Source organism: Zeus faber, assembly GCF_960531495.2.
Source record: "Zeus faber genome assembly, chromosome: 4".
In the NCBI taxonomy this organism is placed as follows: Eukaryota; Metazoa; Chordata; class Actinopteri; order Zeiformes; family Zeidae; genus Zeus; species Zeus faber.
Genome location: NC_137191.1, coordinates 31,416,086 through 31,434,327, shown reverse-complemented (window position 1 = coordinate 31,434,327; position 18,242 = coordinate 31,416,086). Strand labels below are relative to the sequence as shown.

Genomic DNA, 18,242 nt, shown 5'->3' with positions numbered 1-18,242 from the left:
ACACACGAGAGAGAGCGCTGTAGCAACAGTGGATATTTATAAATCACTTTTCTTTATTTAAATCAGCGGTAGGCAGTTATGCTATGAAAAAAAAATAACAAGAAAAAATAAACAACGTTAAAAAGGACAAACGAAAATGCGATTCCACTAGAATAAGTGTACTTGGCACTGAACGACTGTGTCGGGGTGGGATGGTCGTACAGATAAATAGCGTGTGTGAGCTCCTCCGATATACACACGAGAACCAAAACAGAAACCGCAAATACCAGCTTTTACGTAGTCTCCGTCTCCTTCATTGACCCCCAAATTTATATTATTACAAATATTGTTTCAGAGACCCCCGCCCACCGCCGCAAATTTACCCTTCATTAGGAGAAAGACTTGTTCGGATAGATGTAACTTCTTTTTTTTTTTTGCCCATCCTGAACTGAGCCCAATCTATTTTCAGGTCCGGAGAAGGGAGGGAGTGGGTTTACTGCTTTCCGTTCTAAAACAGTTTCACTCAATAAGCACAGGATGTGATGCGATACAGACGGACGTACAGTAAGACCAAATGTTACAGAGAACTAAAAAATAATAATAAAATAAATCCCTCAGAAAAAAAAGGCTTCACCATGGTCACATCAGGGGGGGAATCAATCAAAATTAGTGATTACGGAAGAAAAATTTTTTGTTTATCAAACCTCACTGAAATTAAAAGAGTGGCAGAGTGCAACGGCAGGCCATACTCCATTTTGACTCTGATTTTTTTGTTGTTTAATCTCGATCAGGAGCTTTGTTGCGGTCGTCACAAAAACGACAAACAAAACCAAAAATAAAAAATAATATAGGCTCAAGCCGACCCATTATATACACTGTTTTTTTTCCTTCTTTCTTTCTCTTCCCGGAAATCTTTAACATTTCGAACCCCTGGAACTGTTTTACAGGAGTCTTATTTTTAATCTTACGGTGCAGCACTAGGAACTTCGCAAACTGCCACCGATGACTTCATGTGGAGTTTCCACGGGGAAAGTATAGGTGGGTGGGTGGGGGGGGGGTTTAAAGAGTTTTCAAACTGCTGTCTACCACACAAGGGAAACATACACACACGATACCGAAGGGGAACAGATGAGCGGGAGTGGTGATTAAAAGGAAAGACCAGCATGTAGCATCTATTTTGCAAACAAAACAAAAAAATATTTGATTTCCATCACTTATTACTAAGGAACCGCTGTATTAGGGTCAAATCCAGTCTTCACCCTATGCCACCACTCAGAAGTGCCTGAAAAGGGAGTAATTATGAATAAAAAATTATAATAATAATGGTCGACTTTACTCCCCACGGTAATATAATCGAATATGCAAAGAAATATGTATAATAATAATAAAATAAAGTGACACAATGTCATGCAACACTACAAGATATCGGGTCTGTTACAGTGGTGTTGTAAAACTATATACCGTAACCATAGTGATGAGCGGGCTCCAAAACAGGGGGAATGTCTATCATCAATGGGTCCTTCCTTTATTGAATACGTACGTGTGTGTGTGTGTGTGTGTGTGTATGTACGTGTGAGGTGAGCGATGGATGATGCATCACATGGACGTGAATGGGCAAATGGCTGCACAAAGAGAGAGAGAGAGTGAGAGAGAGAGAGAGAGAGGAAGAGGGGGTGAGGGAAGATTGCTTTATCTGACGGTGACGCCCAGCTTCTCCAGGACCCTCATCCCTTTCTCCTGGTACTCCTCCCTCGTCAGCCAGAAGTTGTCCTTGTCCTTCATAATGTCGGCCAGCACGGCACCGCCCAGGAACACCATGTGCTTGCGCCGCGGAGGGTCCTCGATCCTGATTTTGAATTTCTGGGGGGGGGGGGGGGTGAGACAAGGATGCTTTCTTATAGCACACTAGGGTGTCAGATTAAGCTGATTTCAAATGTAATTTAAGATTAAAATTTTTTTTTAGCAAAAAACATTTTCAATCAATTCGGAATTAGTGAATTAGCGATCGGCATAGGAATCGTAATTGTAAATTGATCTGGTGAAAGAATAGCTTCATTCCACCGCCAATCCTTCAGGTTGACCCCATTGATCGAGAAATAAAGTTAAAAAATACAAATAAAATAAAAAAAACACGGCAGAATTTCCTCTTGAAAGAGGCTTTCAAAAGCATGGGTCATATTTACTGAAAATCTATGAAGGCATTGAATCAATTAGACAGATGGATAGTCAAAGAGGACTAGATCCCTTTTCCATTCTACGAGAATTCTGTTTGAAAGACTGAAATCATGAAACGGCTTTTAACGTCTACAAACCTGGATAATGCAACATTATTATTATTTTTTTTTCAATGTGTCAAGGACTAATATTGCGTTTCTGTCTATATCTTTGTATATGTTTTGTAGTTATCCAAAATAACTGGATCGTCTCAAGAAATGCGAGGGAGTGGTGTAGCCCTTCTTTATAGTCATGAGCTGGCCTTTGAGCGCCAAGGACAAATTTGCGCACTAGCGACACCTACAGGTGATGGTTGAAAAGGTTTACATACTATAAGCAAGATCAGCTGGACAAATTACCGGATTTGCCGTCCAAAAAAAAGTTCAACTGAAATCAATGAACACTGTTGGGCACTGTTTCAAAAAGATAATAGAAATATAAATTTTACTTTTTAAACAAGTGCTTTTTTCAAAGAGACAGAACAAAATGCACCATGAGTTAAGTTCAAATGCCCTCTACCAAACATTTACTATATTGGCAGTATTTGTGACTTTATGTTGCGAGCGAATGAGAGATCCTAAAATTTGATCAATTCAGAAAATTTGCTGTGACAGCTCTGTGGATATATTTTTTGTCCCATTTAAGATAATTTAAGAACCATAACCCATAAAAGAGGCTGACTTTCCAGGTGTTCCACTACACTATCTCAAAGACACATCAGGTAGCAAGGCAAGACTATTTTTGTTGTTGTTTGTTATAAGGAGACTTAAAATTACAAACAAGACGCTTCAAAAAGAAAATCATAGGTAAATGTTTCAGTTCAACATCTACTAGTCTACTGAGACAGACTGTGAATGTAGTCATTTCAGCCTGTTGCCAATACAGGCTCACAACTTTATATTTGAGTCCAACGTGGAGGCAGACCAGATGATAGTAAAAGAAAGAGAGAAAAAAAGCGATCCCATGACAAGAGAAAGCTGCAATTCCGAGAGTTCTCAGGGTCATATGTGGATCTCAGTATGACACCATTTGGCCAGAAACACCAACTGCAAGCGATGACTGTTTTTAAATTAAGTCCTGTACAGAACCGAGACGTGTGTGTGGTAGGCTGTGTGGGGCTCTTACCGACAGCTTGTCGACATCGCCCTTCAGCACACGCTCCAGGTACAGCTGCTTGAGCTCCCGCTCCAGGCGAGAGGGCAGGCCGGGATACATGGTGGAGCCTCCGGACAGCACAATGTGTTTGTAGAACTCAGACCTGACCGGGGAGAGAGTCAAGAGGAACACTTTTTTTTTTCTCTTCCATCTGTATGTAAGAATATGAACACAGACTCACACACACAAATAATATATATATATATATATTTTAATATAAATTGTAAAAGCAAGTGTCAAAGTTTTGCCAACCAGTCCCCTGCTTGAAATAAGGACAGCGGAGGAAAAAACTCTGTCCATATGATGTCCAGTGTTGACATGTGACGCACCTGGTGTCAATGTCCGCTGCCTGGATGGTGTTAAAGAGCAGCTCTGCCACGCCCACCCCCTCCACATTGATGAGATGGGGCTGGAACAGAGCCTCGGGGGCCTCGAACCGTTCACCACCCACCTTGATCACCCTGCCGTCGGGAAGCTGCGGATACAGACAGGTGCCAGTTAAGGTTTGAGCAACGTACGAGTAGTAGTTGGGTGGGATGGACGGTCCAAATAATGGTCTGTAAGGCCCGTTACTACACACCCTAAACAAGACAACACAAAGGTGTGTTTCTTGCATAGCAATGTGCGTGTTCAAATTTTGAAAACTCACCACAAACATGTGGTGCAATTCCATGCGTTTCCTGTAGAGGCACTAAATACCAATACTACTCAACAAAAGACAATTAAGTAACCGTTTCTGGGAGAGAAACTGAAACGGTAATGGTGGAAGGAGAATTTGGACCTACACCCATCTGTATAACACAGGGTCTCCACTGCATTCCAACGACTACTGAGGATACAGTAAATGAAATTATACATCCCCCCCGGTAGACATTTTTCAATACCCCACTCAATTCTTCCTCAGAACGAAATTAGTGATTTTGTTAATCAGCAATTTATGACTCCAGCAGGACCTCATGACCTGCGTATGGTATGACAGCAAAAGGGTAGCGCAAGGCCACGTAGCTGCGTTTCCATATTGTAGCTTACGTAGGGTGTGTAACAAGCCTGAGAAGGTGTGGTTGGAAGTAGTTAACCTTATGGATACGATTTGGATTGTGAGATCACAAATAAGATAATGTTAAACGGAACATGATGCTGTGATATGACTAATGGGATTAAAGAATGTACAGAGTGAACACAGACGCAGTGGGCGGAGGAGAAGAGACGCACTTGCAGTAGTGTTGAAAGGTTTGTCTCTCTTCAGTGAGCTGGATGATCCGGCTCATATGAAAAGAACCAGCTCTCAGAAACAGCTCCCAAGCGTTTATCTATGAAATTTTATGAAATATTTGTTTATATTTATTCCATATTTATTTGACTACCACGAAGAGAGTGGCGACTGCTGGAAAGACAGCTGACAGCCCAGGAAGAAGGCAACCGGGGCAGGAAGGGCCAGCAACCCAACTTGCATCTTCTGTGAAGAAGAACCGAATATAGCTTCACAAATGGACAGACAACCAGGCAACAACCCATGCAACTGAAACAACGAGAGTGCTATGCATATGGGCAAGAGCTGCAAAAACTTGCAAGGCCTGAAGATCCACCAGGCCAAGATGCAGTGTTTGGTAGGCGAGCAGCTGGAGCAACGCACAAGGAGCAACCTTTGTGAGACGCAGGAGGAGCCAAGCCAGGAGTCACCCCACACTGCCCAGAACCTACGAGTTCTAGAAGCTTTAGTACCACCCACAGCACAACAACACCCACGAGTTAAGTGGCGCCAAGCCAGCAGCAAGAACGAGTGGCGCCAATTCGATGTGGACGTGGACAGTATCCTAGAAGCAACCTTGAAGGGGGAAGCAGATAGGAGACTTAAAGCAATGACGACCACATTCATCAGCCTCAGCACTGAGAGGTTTGGTACAGTGGAGAAGCATGGTACCAAAGGCCAATACATCAAGAACCGCAGGGCAAAGATCAAGCAGTTGAGACAAGAACTGCGACTTCTGAAAAGGCAGTTCAATGAGGCTAGTGAGGAGAAGAGGGGGCTTGCAGAACTCCGTAACATCCTCAGGCATCCTAAGATAATCCATATGGATTCACCAAACAACTGCTAGGACAGAAGCGCAGTGGCCAACTCGTGTGCTCGAAAGAGGACATTGACAACCATCTGAAAAACCCATACAGCGATGCAGCAAGAGGAGTAGACTTAGGAGAGTGCAGAGCCCTGATCAGCCCTCCTATACCAACCACTGACTTTAACACCAAAGAGCACAGTTTGAAAGACGTTCAAGCTGTGGTCAAGGCTGCCAGGGCCAGCTCAGCACCTGGACCCAGTGGAGTGCCTTACCTGGTGTAAAAGAGGTGCCCCAAGCTCACGCTCCGCCTGTGGAAGATCCTGAGGGCGATCTGGAGGAGGGGGAAGGTAGCCCAACAATGGTGATTTGCAGAAGGAGTGTGGGTTCCAAAGGAGGAGAACTCTACTAACATCGAACAGTTTAGGACCATCTCACTGCTCTGCATGGAAGGGAAGATATTTTTCAGTATCGTCTCCAAATGCCTGACAGAGTACCTCCTGAAAAATCATTACATAAACACCTCTGTGCAGAAAGGTGGAATTCCAGGGGTTCCAGGCTGCCGAGAACACAGCGGTGTGGTAACACAGCTCATCCAAGAAGCACGAGAAGGAAAAGGCGACCTGGCAGTGCTATGGTTAGACCTCACTAACGCATTCGGCTCCATACCTCACAAACTGGTTCAAACAACATTGGAACGACATCACATCTCAAGTAAAATCAAGGAACTCGTCTTGGATTATTATAACATCTTTAACCTGAGATTTACTTCTGGGCCCATCACATCGGCGTGGCACCGACTGGAAAAAGGGATCATCACTGGCTGCACCATTTCAGTGACCCTTTTTGCCCTGGCCATGAACATGCTGGTCAAGTTGGCCGAGGTGGAGAAGAACAATCTTTATTTGTCACACAGCACACCACACTACAACACATGCACGCACATGCTTTGGATGGCGGCCGGTGAAATAAGGCCTCTGCCTTTAACCCATCCTGGATTGTCCTTCCTCCGGGGGCACAGCCAGGAGCAGTGGGCAGCATTCGTGGATGCGCCCGGGGACCTGGTGGTGAGTGCCCATCGCTGGTCAGACGATGATGTGTGCATGTTTTCCGGGGAGGTGTCCTTACTGACGTTAGGTTGAGGAAAGTCCTTGTGAGCACGGGGAGAACATGCAAACTCCACACAGAAAGGCTCATATTTGGGAGAGCGCGGAGCACGGTACCAACAGCACCAGCGCTGGTGGGATCTGTGGCTGTTGGCAGAGCAGGACTGGGCAGCATATCAACCACCAACTACATCAAGGCAAAGGGGAAAGAGAGGCGGGACTTGGTCCAGAAAGAAGTGAGAGCTGGGGTCGAGGAGCTGCGTGCGAGCCAGATGGTGGGAATGAGGCAGCAGGTTGCGTGGACCAGGTGGGAACAGGCAGTGGATCGCAAGGTCACATGGTCTCAGTTGTGGAAGGCTGAACCCCTGCTGCATGAACTCATTCAATCCGTGTACGATTTTCTGCCCAGCTTCTTGGGTCAGCTTGCGACTGGCAAATGAGGCTGGACCTGGAAACCCAACTCAATTTCCCCGAAGCCATCGTAGAGACCACCCTTCGCCCAGACATTGTGCTATTCTCGGAAACATCCAAACAAGTGGTCATGCTGGAGCTCACAGTGCCTTGGAAGGAGCGAATGGAAGAGGCCAACGAAAGGAAGAGGGAGAAAAATGCAGAGCTGGTTGGAAGGTGCTGCAGACAGGGGTGGCGTGCAAAGTGTTTGCCCATCGAGGCTGGAGGCAGGGGCTTTGCGAGCAAGTCCTTGTTCAAAGCCTATAGCCTCCTGGGCATCACTGGTGTGTGCAAAAGAAAGGGAGAGAGAGAGAGAGATACAGACTTGCCTACAATGACGACTGTACCTCGCTTAATTCCCAACAGATTTTCATGAAATTGTTTGTAATAAACGTGAAAAATTTAACGATTAAATTGAATGATACTGGTTACTGTTACTGGAATTAAATTCAGTTACTTTTTTTTTTTATTCACTACCATGTTTAAAGGAAGAAGGTATCATGTGTGCCTCATACTGCACTTTAATTTAACAATTTAGAATTGAGATTAAGATTAAGATTTTATTTAAACATTGGACCTTGAATTGGATTAGATTGGATCTTGAATGTTGTCATTTAAGCCCATGGGCAAAAGTTCCTTGCTTTAAGTGTTTTACAGAATAAATGGAAAGCAAAGTTATATTTGTCTCCCTTTTCTTTTATTTATTTTTTGCTGATCTTAAAAATGATCCAATCCTTGACTCAAAACCGTGATACAATCCGAACCAAGAGTTTTGTGATCCACTGCACCCCTAGATATTAGGCAAATATTTTGTGCAGAAGACTGCCTGTGCAGGGGGGTCCTGACAGCATTGCTTTGACAGCAGTGCCTGACAGCTGTGTCTGTGTGTGTGTGTGTGTGTGTGTGTGTGTGTGTGTGTGTACGCACGCACAGGGGATGGCATAAAAGGCTCCATTGATGGCCTTGAGTAAGCCGGAAAACAAAAAAGAAACGAGGGAAACCAACCACCCCCACATGGGCACATGATGAATGGTAGCATACCGCACACACAAGAAATGATGTCAAGGCCGGAAGGCAAGAAGTGAAAGCTGTGTGTTTTTAGGGATTTGGCATACAACGCTTAGGGTGCAATAAAAACGATTTTGAAAAAGATTATATCTTTTTTTTATTATCATTATTTGTTATAGCCTGCAGTTATCGGTTTTTTTTTTACTCCATTTCCTCTTTTGTTAATCCCATATTTCTTTCTTAATCTTATTTGCCATTTCTAATTGTTTTTCTCTAGACTTGTGCGCTGACCGTGTAGGACTCCACCAGCACGGTGGTCTCCAGCGCGAGCTTCTGCTCCTGCTCGATGTTGTAGCCCACGTAGCAAAGCTTCTCCTTCATCATGCGCACAGTCTCAAAGTCAGCGGAGTGGTTGAAGGCATAGCCCCTCAGGAGCAGCAGCTGGGGGGAGGGAGAAGAGAGAATGAATTTCATCATGTAAAATTCCTACTTATGCTACGAGGACGCGGGCCCAAGCCATTCAGGTCTTCTGGTGATGTTTGGTGAAATTAACAGAAAATCGCTAGTCACATGGCAAAAAAAAACTAAATATGAATAAAGAATATGTACACACCACAAACTGGTTGCTGCAATATGGGCAGATGGACACTACAGTATATAAGTATGAATCTATGTATAGACTGGTAAGGAGCAGTATAGAGGTGCTAGAGCAGTATGATGGCAGTCCAAAGTCCAGATCCCATTTCAATTGCAATGAAAAATTGCATTGATCAACTACGATCCGTTACCCCACTACTAATATCCGTACTGATTTGTACTAATCTTAGTACTCTTCGCAAAAAATTAGTAATCATTATAACCACTCCATGTGAAATAAAAGCCTTAAAACCAATAAAATCAAACAAATAAAACCACAAGCTTACTGAGAGTTGGCGATCTATATAACTAACAACATTTTGGTGGTCGCTAAGGGCACTTTCCAATTCCTTTGCAAATTAAAAAAATTAAATAAAAAAAAAAAAACACTGGAATAGAGCGGTCAAGACATTGTAGCTGGTGATAAATTGTCATACAAATAATTGTGATTCTTAATAACACACGTCCACCATAGGAAGACATGGAAATTGGATAGCTGATTAATTTGCCTCAACCTAACTTGTGAAAAATCTCCATTTATTGGCATGTGATTAACCATGACTCAAAACTCTGACGTTTGGATGGAAACATATCATTGGAGATTCTGGTGATTTTACGAAATTGCTGCGATTAGCTCAAATAATTGCGATCAGGCAACTATGTAATAAATGTGACAGCTCTAAGACGGAATAAATGTATTTTAAACAGAAAAAAAATTGAACAAACACTGCTGTGCCAACTCAACTTTGCAGTTTCTTTCAGTTTAACAGTAAATAAATCAACCAAAGCATTTAGAAGCGATGAAAAAGGGAGTGTGGGATTCTTTTTTTTTTTGTTAAATTTCTCTTCAAAGTTTTCACAGGAATTCATAGGAATGTACCCAAAAAACTGAAAATAACAATTTCAAGGTGCCATAGTATCACATAGGGGACTTCCTGTCATTGGAACTTTTACAGAGCAAGTCCACTATTTTGATGACTTTTACATTACATTGCATTTAGCAGACGCGTTTATCCAAAGCGACTTACAATTTTTCAAACACCGACGGACGCAGCCATCAGGAGCAATTAAGGGTTAAGTGTCTTGCTCAAGGACACTACAGCATGCTAGCAGGAGGAGCCTGGGATCAAACCAGTGACCTTTAGATTACTAGACGACCAGCTCTACCTCCTGAGCTACCATCCCCCCCGACTTTCCCAGACTATAGACAGACAATAGTAATTATTCCAGCCCCTAATTTGGTCATTTAAATGCTATCCAGAAGGACACCCGGGGTGTTTTAGATAATTACTCACTAGATGCCACTGGTTATTGGGGGCCTCAGCCCTGTATAATATGGAATCTGCCATTTCTGACACCTAAAGCCCAGGTGCCACCCACACAGAGAGCTCAGGGTGTTTATAGTGTGAAGCAGGAAGTAGTAAACGAAGGAGAGCGCTAGTAGACACAAGACAGCACACAAACATGGCTGTACGCACAGAATCAGAGTTTGTGCCGAGGAGGAATTGTTGTTCATGGTGGCTGAACTGTCAAAAGCCCGAAAAGGAGAAAAGGAGCCGGTCTTGTTGAAGTTATGTCCTGGCACCACCCCCTGGCACCACCCCCTGGTGACGTAATTTGATTACGCACTCCACGCGCCCTTGTGCTTGGGGCAGGTATAAACCTAGCTTCATACATGTAAGATGGAAGATATTGAGACATTTACCATAGTGACAAATACACCAGGTGGGTGATCTTTGGAAAAACATACCTAACTCATAAATCAGCAAAAAGTCTTGAAAGGGAGGAAGGAATTTTACATTATGGCTTCCTTTCCACACGCCTAACCTTGATGAGGTAGCGTGTGATGTCTCTGCCTGCAATGTCCAGTCTCCGGGTCAGGTGGGGCAGAGAGAAGCCCTCGTACACCGGACAGATGTGGGTGACTCCGTCGCCAGAGTCCACCACCACGCCAGTCAGCAGACCTGTCAAAAAATAATAATAAAAGTTGAAATCTCCTTTTGGGAAACTTGTATTATAGTCATGTGTATCTTTAGTTCAGTTATTTCATGTGTAGTAATGGGGTAACAGAAAGTAGTGAAATACAGTTTTACTGCCACTGTTACTTCTAAAGTAATAAATCCATAAATCTTGATGCAGGGTTGCAGTGAAAAAGAAGAAGAGACAAGACAGATGCGTGCTGTGTTTTACTCTGAAGCACAGTGACTGGTTCACGGAATGTTACGCTATGTTGCTGCTACTTGACAATGTCAGGAAGCCAATGGCGCCAATATGCGTCTGCTCGTCCACCATATTGGAGCAGTCAAGATCCGCTAGTAAACAAATACTATGTGTATTGAGAGAGTAGCTCACTTAATTTTGAAAAGATTTTCATGAAATTTAGTTTGTTATAAATGTTGGAAATTGAACATGATACTGGAATTCAATTACTAGGGGCGGATCTTACATTTTTCATGCGTATCATGCGTGCCTCATACTGCACTTTAACACACGCACGCACGCCTGACCACAGCACCCTCCTGGTTGCATTCCTCTCCTTTCCTCCCTCATTTACTGCCATAACTATGACAGGAAGAGACCACGTGACCAGTTGTAGTTCTAGTTTTCCTGGACCTAATTCACTGTTTTTCAATACATGTTGTCATCCAATGGTTATGTTTCTGTGTAAATGTTGTTCCATGTTTAATTATCTCACCCGTGGTGAATCTCCCCCTGTTGGAGTAGTGATTAGTTGTTTATAGACCCAAACATGGTAAAATAGTTCTCCAAAGAGGGGGATTGGTGGTGGCTCTGTATAAAAAAAACCTGTGCTCTTGTCATCCTTGTCATCATCGTCCACAGGACAGAGTTATTGATCATTTAAGAATTAATAAAGAGTTGCTCTTAAATTTACATGCTGACAGCACAGGTTAAAAAAATGTTTTACACACACACACACACACACACACACACACGCACACACACACACACACACACACACACACACACACACACACACACACACACACACACACACACACACACACACACACACACACACACACACACACACACACCTGATTAAACATTGACATTGCTTTTTGCAAACAAACTCAATGCAACTCAGCAAAAAAGCAAATCTTCACAGTGACCACAGAAGTTTCTACAGTAAAGGTGAGCAAAAGCCTATGTACTAACTAAGGTACTAAGGCATTGGTATAGACTAAGGTACATAACCATTTTAAATTATATAATAATAATAATAATGATAATCTTTCTGCAAAGACTAGATTCAACTTTTATTCTAATTGGTGACGGGCCTACCAATGCACTGTAGCACAGCAGAAAACAAACAACAATGTTACCAGCTATAACAGCGTCTTGTATATCACATGGTGAACATACCTTGAGCATAGAGTGTGAGGACAGCCTGGATGGCGATGTAAACGCCTTCAAACTGGTACGTTTCAAACATAACCTGAGAGACAGAAATAAAACAAAATGTTTCACAACTTGAAATTCAGACTAATTTCTGATGATTACCTCAACTGGAACGCTAAAGGCAGGTTTACCTCATAAATCATGACTACCTTTTCTTATGATATATAGTGATTTGCATCAACAGAACATTAAATTCTGTGGCAGCCAGTGCACAATTTAAATACCCAAGTAGTTCAATCTCTTCAGTATTAGTAAATAAAATCTAAGGTTTTAAACAGGGGGGCAGAGATGGGTTTATATTAATACAGTATTGGGTGGTTTGCAGAGAGGGTTTAATCTAAATAAGCAGTAAGATAATCATAATTTAAAAAATCCAGAATCTGAAAATTCCTTTCTAAGAAGTTGCTTAAGTTAAGATTAAGTAGTTCTAGACTAGGAAGTCCTGACCTAGACTAAGGTGATACAAGCAGCTCCCCGTCTAGTCTTGGTGCTGGTCTTGGTCCAGATCATCCATTTTCTCTATTGTCAACGTCGACCTGGAGGCCACATCCATTCATCCACAGATCCATCTTCCTCTAGCCAAGTTTAAATCAAATCTTCACTTAGACCTAGATAAGCTCTAATCTTCCTTCTGGAAAATCCGCCCCCCTTTAGGGGAGGTGGATAGGGCTAAGTCCAAGACTATTTTAAAACCATGACTGAGAAAGGTCATTTCAGTTAATACGGATGAAAAGTGTGATTTAGTCTAAGATGAGGCTTAACCTAAGCTCTTTTCACACACGCACTCCAGAGGTCTGGATATTGTCCGGAGTTACTCTTTTACACATGTAGCACACAATCGGAGACTGTCCATGTCAGCCGTGTTAACACAACCTGGAAATACTCTGTTTGGATTAGACGAGGGGCGGAGCGTGCATCCTGGCTAACCCAAGATGGCGGACAAGCCTACTGACTTATCTTTTTTTCCTTTGATACTACATGTATTTGGATGTAATATAAACTAAAGAGTGGAAAGTAATATAAAGGAAAGCAGAAAGGACTATGAAGCAGCAACGCACTGTGCACGAAGATCTGCATGAAGGTAAATAACTGCCGCATGATAGAGACGTCATCAACACATAGCATGCCCATTCGCTCGCTAAGAATGCTCCGGACAATCAACTGCCCTGTTCACACATGGGCTCAACTGGACATTATGTGGACTTTGTTCTAGGGTATTGGCTGGGTAAAGTTTGGTCCAAATGACTCGGACATTTGTGTTCACACACACACACACACACACACACACACACACACACACACACACACACACACACACACACACACACACACACACACACACACACACACACACACACACACACACACACACACACACACACACACACACACACCTCCTCCGGGTAAGGTCCGGATAATTTCAGGGTTGCAGCACATGTGGGAAAGCAGCTCACGATTACTGAAATCAAGAGAGGATCGCGACAGAACCGGCTTCAAAACCAATGCATTGGCACAACACAAACACCGCACCTCAATGATCTTCTCTCTGTTTTTAGTGGGGTTCATGGGCGGCTCGGTCAGGAGGATCTTGCAGTTGCGGGAGTCGATGTTGAGCTTCTCATGGCCAAAGGTATAGTCCCACAGGTGCTTCATGTCGTCCCAGTTGCGCACAATGCCGTTCTCCATGGGGTAGTTCACTTCCAGCATGGAGCGTAGCTCGCTGGCCTCATCCCCCACCATCAGGTCCTAAGTGGGGTCAAATTTTTTTTTTTTTTTTTTTAAGAGATTTAAACTAGGATTTACGCATCACAACATAAATAAACCAAGGGAAGCCATGAATACAGGTAGAATTTCAGGTTTATTCTGCTGTTGCACCAATTGGGATTCTGTACAGAGTAGACATGCAGTACTAATGTGCAGTATCGCAAATATTATTTCTCTATCATCCCTTCTCGTCATTACCAGGGCTTGCTGTTCAAATTAACAAATCTAATAGAGGGTTGTAACAAGGTTAGATTTTAGATGCAAAGGCTTCAATCGAGCATTGACTTTTTTTCTCTGTTTCCTCCGGACGCATTTACTCAAAGGGCATGTGGATTAATCACTAATAATCACACCACTCTATTTGCATGTGCATGTTAACATGTTTCAAGACATGGGTATCTACTGGGGAGTTAGTCAACTCAGCGATGTGAGTTTTAGTGATGTCTCCCATTTTAACGGTGTGTCTTTACGCCAAGCGTGCAGGGTTCAGGGTTCCTGATTAGCGGGCTGCCCGTTAATGTTAACTTGCACAAAAACAAAACCACACACAAGTGCTGGTGAACATATGCTAGGCAGGCGCCAAACCTATGGCAATTGAAATTGGCCCTACTAGCAAAAAAATAATCAAATCAACCATCAACATCAGTAGCTAAGACAATGTTGCCATGATTTCAAAAACAACTAAAAAGTTAGTCAGGAGGGAATGCAAACATGACAACACCCAGTTCCTGCCCAGACGCATGGCGGTCCACACTCACCATCTTCCTGTTGTGCTATTTCAGAAGAGGAGGAAGAGGAGGAGGAGGAGGAGAGGGGTGGGGGAAGGCCAAAGAGTCAGAGTGCAGGCCAAAGAGGAGGTCATATGCAGACTGGTGCATGGTGAGGGGGTGGTGTGCGTGCGAGATGCTCCACCCCGCTTAATCAGCAATGGAATGGCACAGAATAGTCATGGCAAGGTGTTTAGTTACTGTTTAACAGCTTGATAACGGCCCACCTCAATGTGGACGCCTGGTATGGTGTGTTCTTCTAGTGATGTGTGTGGAGTATAAAAAATATATAAAAAACACACACACTGACAGGTGAAGTAAATTCCATTGATCATCTCGTTCCAATAGCACCTGTCAAGGGGTGGGATATATTGGGCAGCAAGTGAACAGACAGTTCTTGAAGTTGATGTATTGGAAGCAGGAAAAATGGGTAAGGGTAAGGATCTGAGCGACTCTGACAAGGGCCAAATTGTAAAAGCTAGACGACTGGGTCAGAGCATGTCCAAGACAGCAGTTCTTGTGGGGTGTTCCAGGTATGTAGTGGTTAGTACCAACCAAAAGCGGTCCAAGGAAGGAACCGGCGACAGGGTTATGGCACCCATGGGCTCATTGATGCAAGTGGGGAACGAAGGCCAGCCCTTCTGGTCTGATCCCACAGAAGAGCTATTGTAGCACAAAATGCTGACAAAGTTCATGCTGGCTATGATATAAAGGTGTCAGAACACATAGTGCATCACAGCTTTCTGCATACAGGGCTGCGTAGCCGCAGACCGGTAAGGGCACCCATGCTGCCCCTGTCCACCGCCGAAAGACTGGCAATGGGCACAAGAGCATCAGACCTTGACTATGGAGCAATGGAAGAAGGTGGCCTGATCTGATCAATCACGTTTTCCTTTACATCATGTAGACGGCCAGGGTTAGGGTCCAATCCAATCGAGTATATGTGGGATGTGCTGGAACAACAAGCCATCGCAATTTATAGGACTTAAGATCTGCTGCTAATGTCTTGGTGCCAGATACCACAGGACACCTTCAGAGGTCTCTAGGAATATTAGTGGTGGATTTAATGCTGCGGCTGATCGGTGTGTGTCAGCCACAACATTAAAACCACCACTAATATTATGTAGTCCCCCCTCCCCGCCAAAACAGCTCTGACCCATCAAGGCATGGGCTCGACAAGACTTCTGATTCATTAATTTTTCTGGTTTATTTTCTATTATCCTGCCATATTTTATTGGGTACAGTTGAGTGTGAGTTTTGTTGTACATTTCACTTTTTTCCAAAAATATTGCCACTTTTCACATTTTCATAATTAATTTTATTATTATTATTATTATTATTATTATTATTATTATTATATAACATTGTTTTGATGTGAGCTGTAGGGACATCGCAATTTCCTTGAATAAAAGGATGAATAAAATATCTATCTCTCTACTCCAGTCAGTTAACGGCTCATGTATAAAGGCTCCACAAGTCACTGGTGAGATGTAGAAGAAATAATTTAAAAGGATCTCAAAAACAAATGTAAAAATAAGATAAAAGTTTTACCTTGATTTCGATGTTGCCCACTTTGGCTGTGGAACGAATGATTGGCCTGCCAACCAGGGCTGGGAAGATGTGCTCTGGGAAGTTGGAGCCTGCATACCCGCACTTGACAAACTAGAAAAAAAAAGAAATAAAAAAAGAACAAAAACCAACATTTTTAGAATGTTGACTCTCTGCTTTCAGCAGAGGACTAACAGAAAAAACCCAGTAACACATTACAGGTACTCCTCACTTAACGACATTACAGGTACTCCTCACTTAGCGACATTACAGGTACTCCTCACTTAGCGACCTACATGTTTAACGACTGTTCAGACCTATGACCAGCCCTACGACCAGTCTGTATTGTGTGCTGCATACAATACCGCTGCATGCGGGCGGGCTGCATGCGTGACGTCTCAGCCTCAAGCATCTCATCCCGCAGCACCCTTTATACACTATATATACATACTGTATACATCTTATTGCGCATCACCATTCTCATTCCCGCAGTCTGTCTGTATTGACTACACTAGCATTCACAATGGCCACATCCCCTTACCGTGAAATAACACGGGTCCTCAATTAACAACCAATTCGTCACTTAACAACCTGGTTGTAGGAACGGAACGGTCCTTTAGTGAAGAGTACCTGTATATAATAACACCAAATAACTTGCCACAATGGAATAAATCTGAACTTATATATAAATAACTAATATTAATCTAATATTATACTGTACATATATATACACACACATATATATCTATATATATTCACACACACATTATATATATATATATATATATATATATATATATATATATATATATATATATATACACACACACACATATATACACACACACACACACACACAAACACACACATATTCTCTCTCTCTCTCTCTCTCTACATATGTGTACATACATATAAAATAACTACTGTAGTACATATAACATATATATATATATATATATATATATATATATATATATATATATATATATATATATATATATATATACACACACATTCACGAAAAAGTGACCATTCAGCCCTTTTGCATCTAACTCAGCAGAAAACACATCTGGAAACAGTTGAGTTTGAGAACACCTCTTGGCCGGACGTTTCAGAAAACCTTGCTTTTATTAAGTTAGCCAGCAGCGAGAGAGATTCTGATATATTTCTCCCCCACCCATATTAATAAACATATAATATGCATTATATTTATAATATAAATGTGCTGAACAAGCATCCATTCTTGCAACTATGGAGACTAGAGTTTCAGTGCTGAGACAGCACACACGGCTTCCTTCACGTCACGCCCGGGTGCCGAAATGTTAACTGGCCCGGAATTTCAATGAGTTATGTCAGCAACAACCTAAGGATAGAAGTGTAACCATACTATTTCGACAACAACAACCTCCACCAAATACAAATCACGAACCCTGAGCTTGTGACAAGTTGAAAATAGGGCAGCATGTAGCATGGAAGGCGAGGTGACGCTTATGCTATCGGCGTACCACGCATGCGCATTGTCTCCAAAAGGAAAATGCGTTTTAGCGTTAGAAGAATCGGGTGAGCTCCACTACAATACGGCGAATACGTCCGATGTATAGCATCCAACACGGCCCCCACATGCAGGTTGGGTACCAGGGCGATGTGGCCTCGAATCCCAGTGAGGGCGGGGCCGCTTGGCAACCCGGCTCATGTGTATTCAATAATCAATGATCGATACAGCGACAATCGACGCTTATGACAAGGAACGCGATCACATAAGACGTTATGCACCCCTCCGACAGGTGAATGTATGCCGAAGTAAACGAGATGACAGACACGTTCCTCTTGAATAACCCACCGGAAAAGCTAAGGTATAGGCTAACATTGGCTAGCGTGCTAACAGAGCAGACGGCTAGCGATACTTCCTGTTTCTCGTCCGCGCCACTACTTTCTGAAACGCCGGCACGTACGTTACGGGACGAAACATCGCCGTCTCTTCCCGAACTTACCCCGGTTCCATTGTCGCAAACTACTACTTTCCTTCCTTGACTGTCCATTTTTCAGCCCCTGAAACCGGTAGCTCTCCTCCGCCTGGCTGGTCAACTTTTTTTCTCACCCGAGAAGGCGGAAGTTAAGTCACCACCCCGGCACTAGAACAC

General features: G+C 43.0%; 1 protein-coding gene across 2 annotated transcripts; it reads right to left on the bottom strand.

Moving 5' to 3' along the window:
• Window positions 1-32: 32 nt before the first annotated feature.
• On the bottom strand, window positions 33-18,219 carry LOC307229338 (actin-related protein 2-A). 2 transcript variants are annotated; one of them, XM_079999322.1, is made up of 10 exons: window positions 18,093-18,219; window positions 16,105-16,215; window positions 14,545-14,559; window positions 13,553-13,768; window positions 11,987-12,059; window positions 10,430-10,566; window positions 8,258-8,407; window positions 3,678-3,823; window positions 3,319-3,451; window positions 33-1,839 (listed from the first exon to the last, which is right to left on the bottom strand). In XM_079999322.1, the coding sequence occupies exons 1-10, from the start codon at window positions 18,138-18,140 to the stop codon at window positions 1,669-1,671; spliced, it is 1,200 nt and encodes a 399-aa protein (XP_079855448.1). In that variant the 5' UTR covers window positions 18,141-18,219; the 3' UTR covers window positions 33-1,668. The 2 variants fall into 2 exon arrangements, with proteins under 2 accessions (XP_079855448.1, XP_079855449.1); XM_079999323.1 differs by lacking the exon at window positions 14,545-14,559.
• Between the last annotated feature and the right edge of the window lie 23 nt (window positions 18,220-18,242).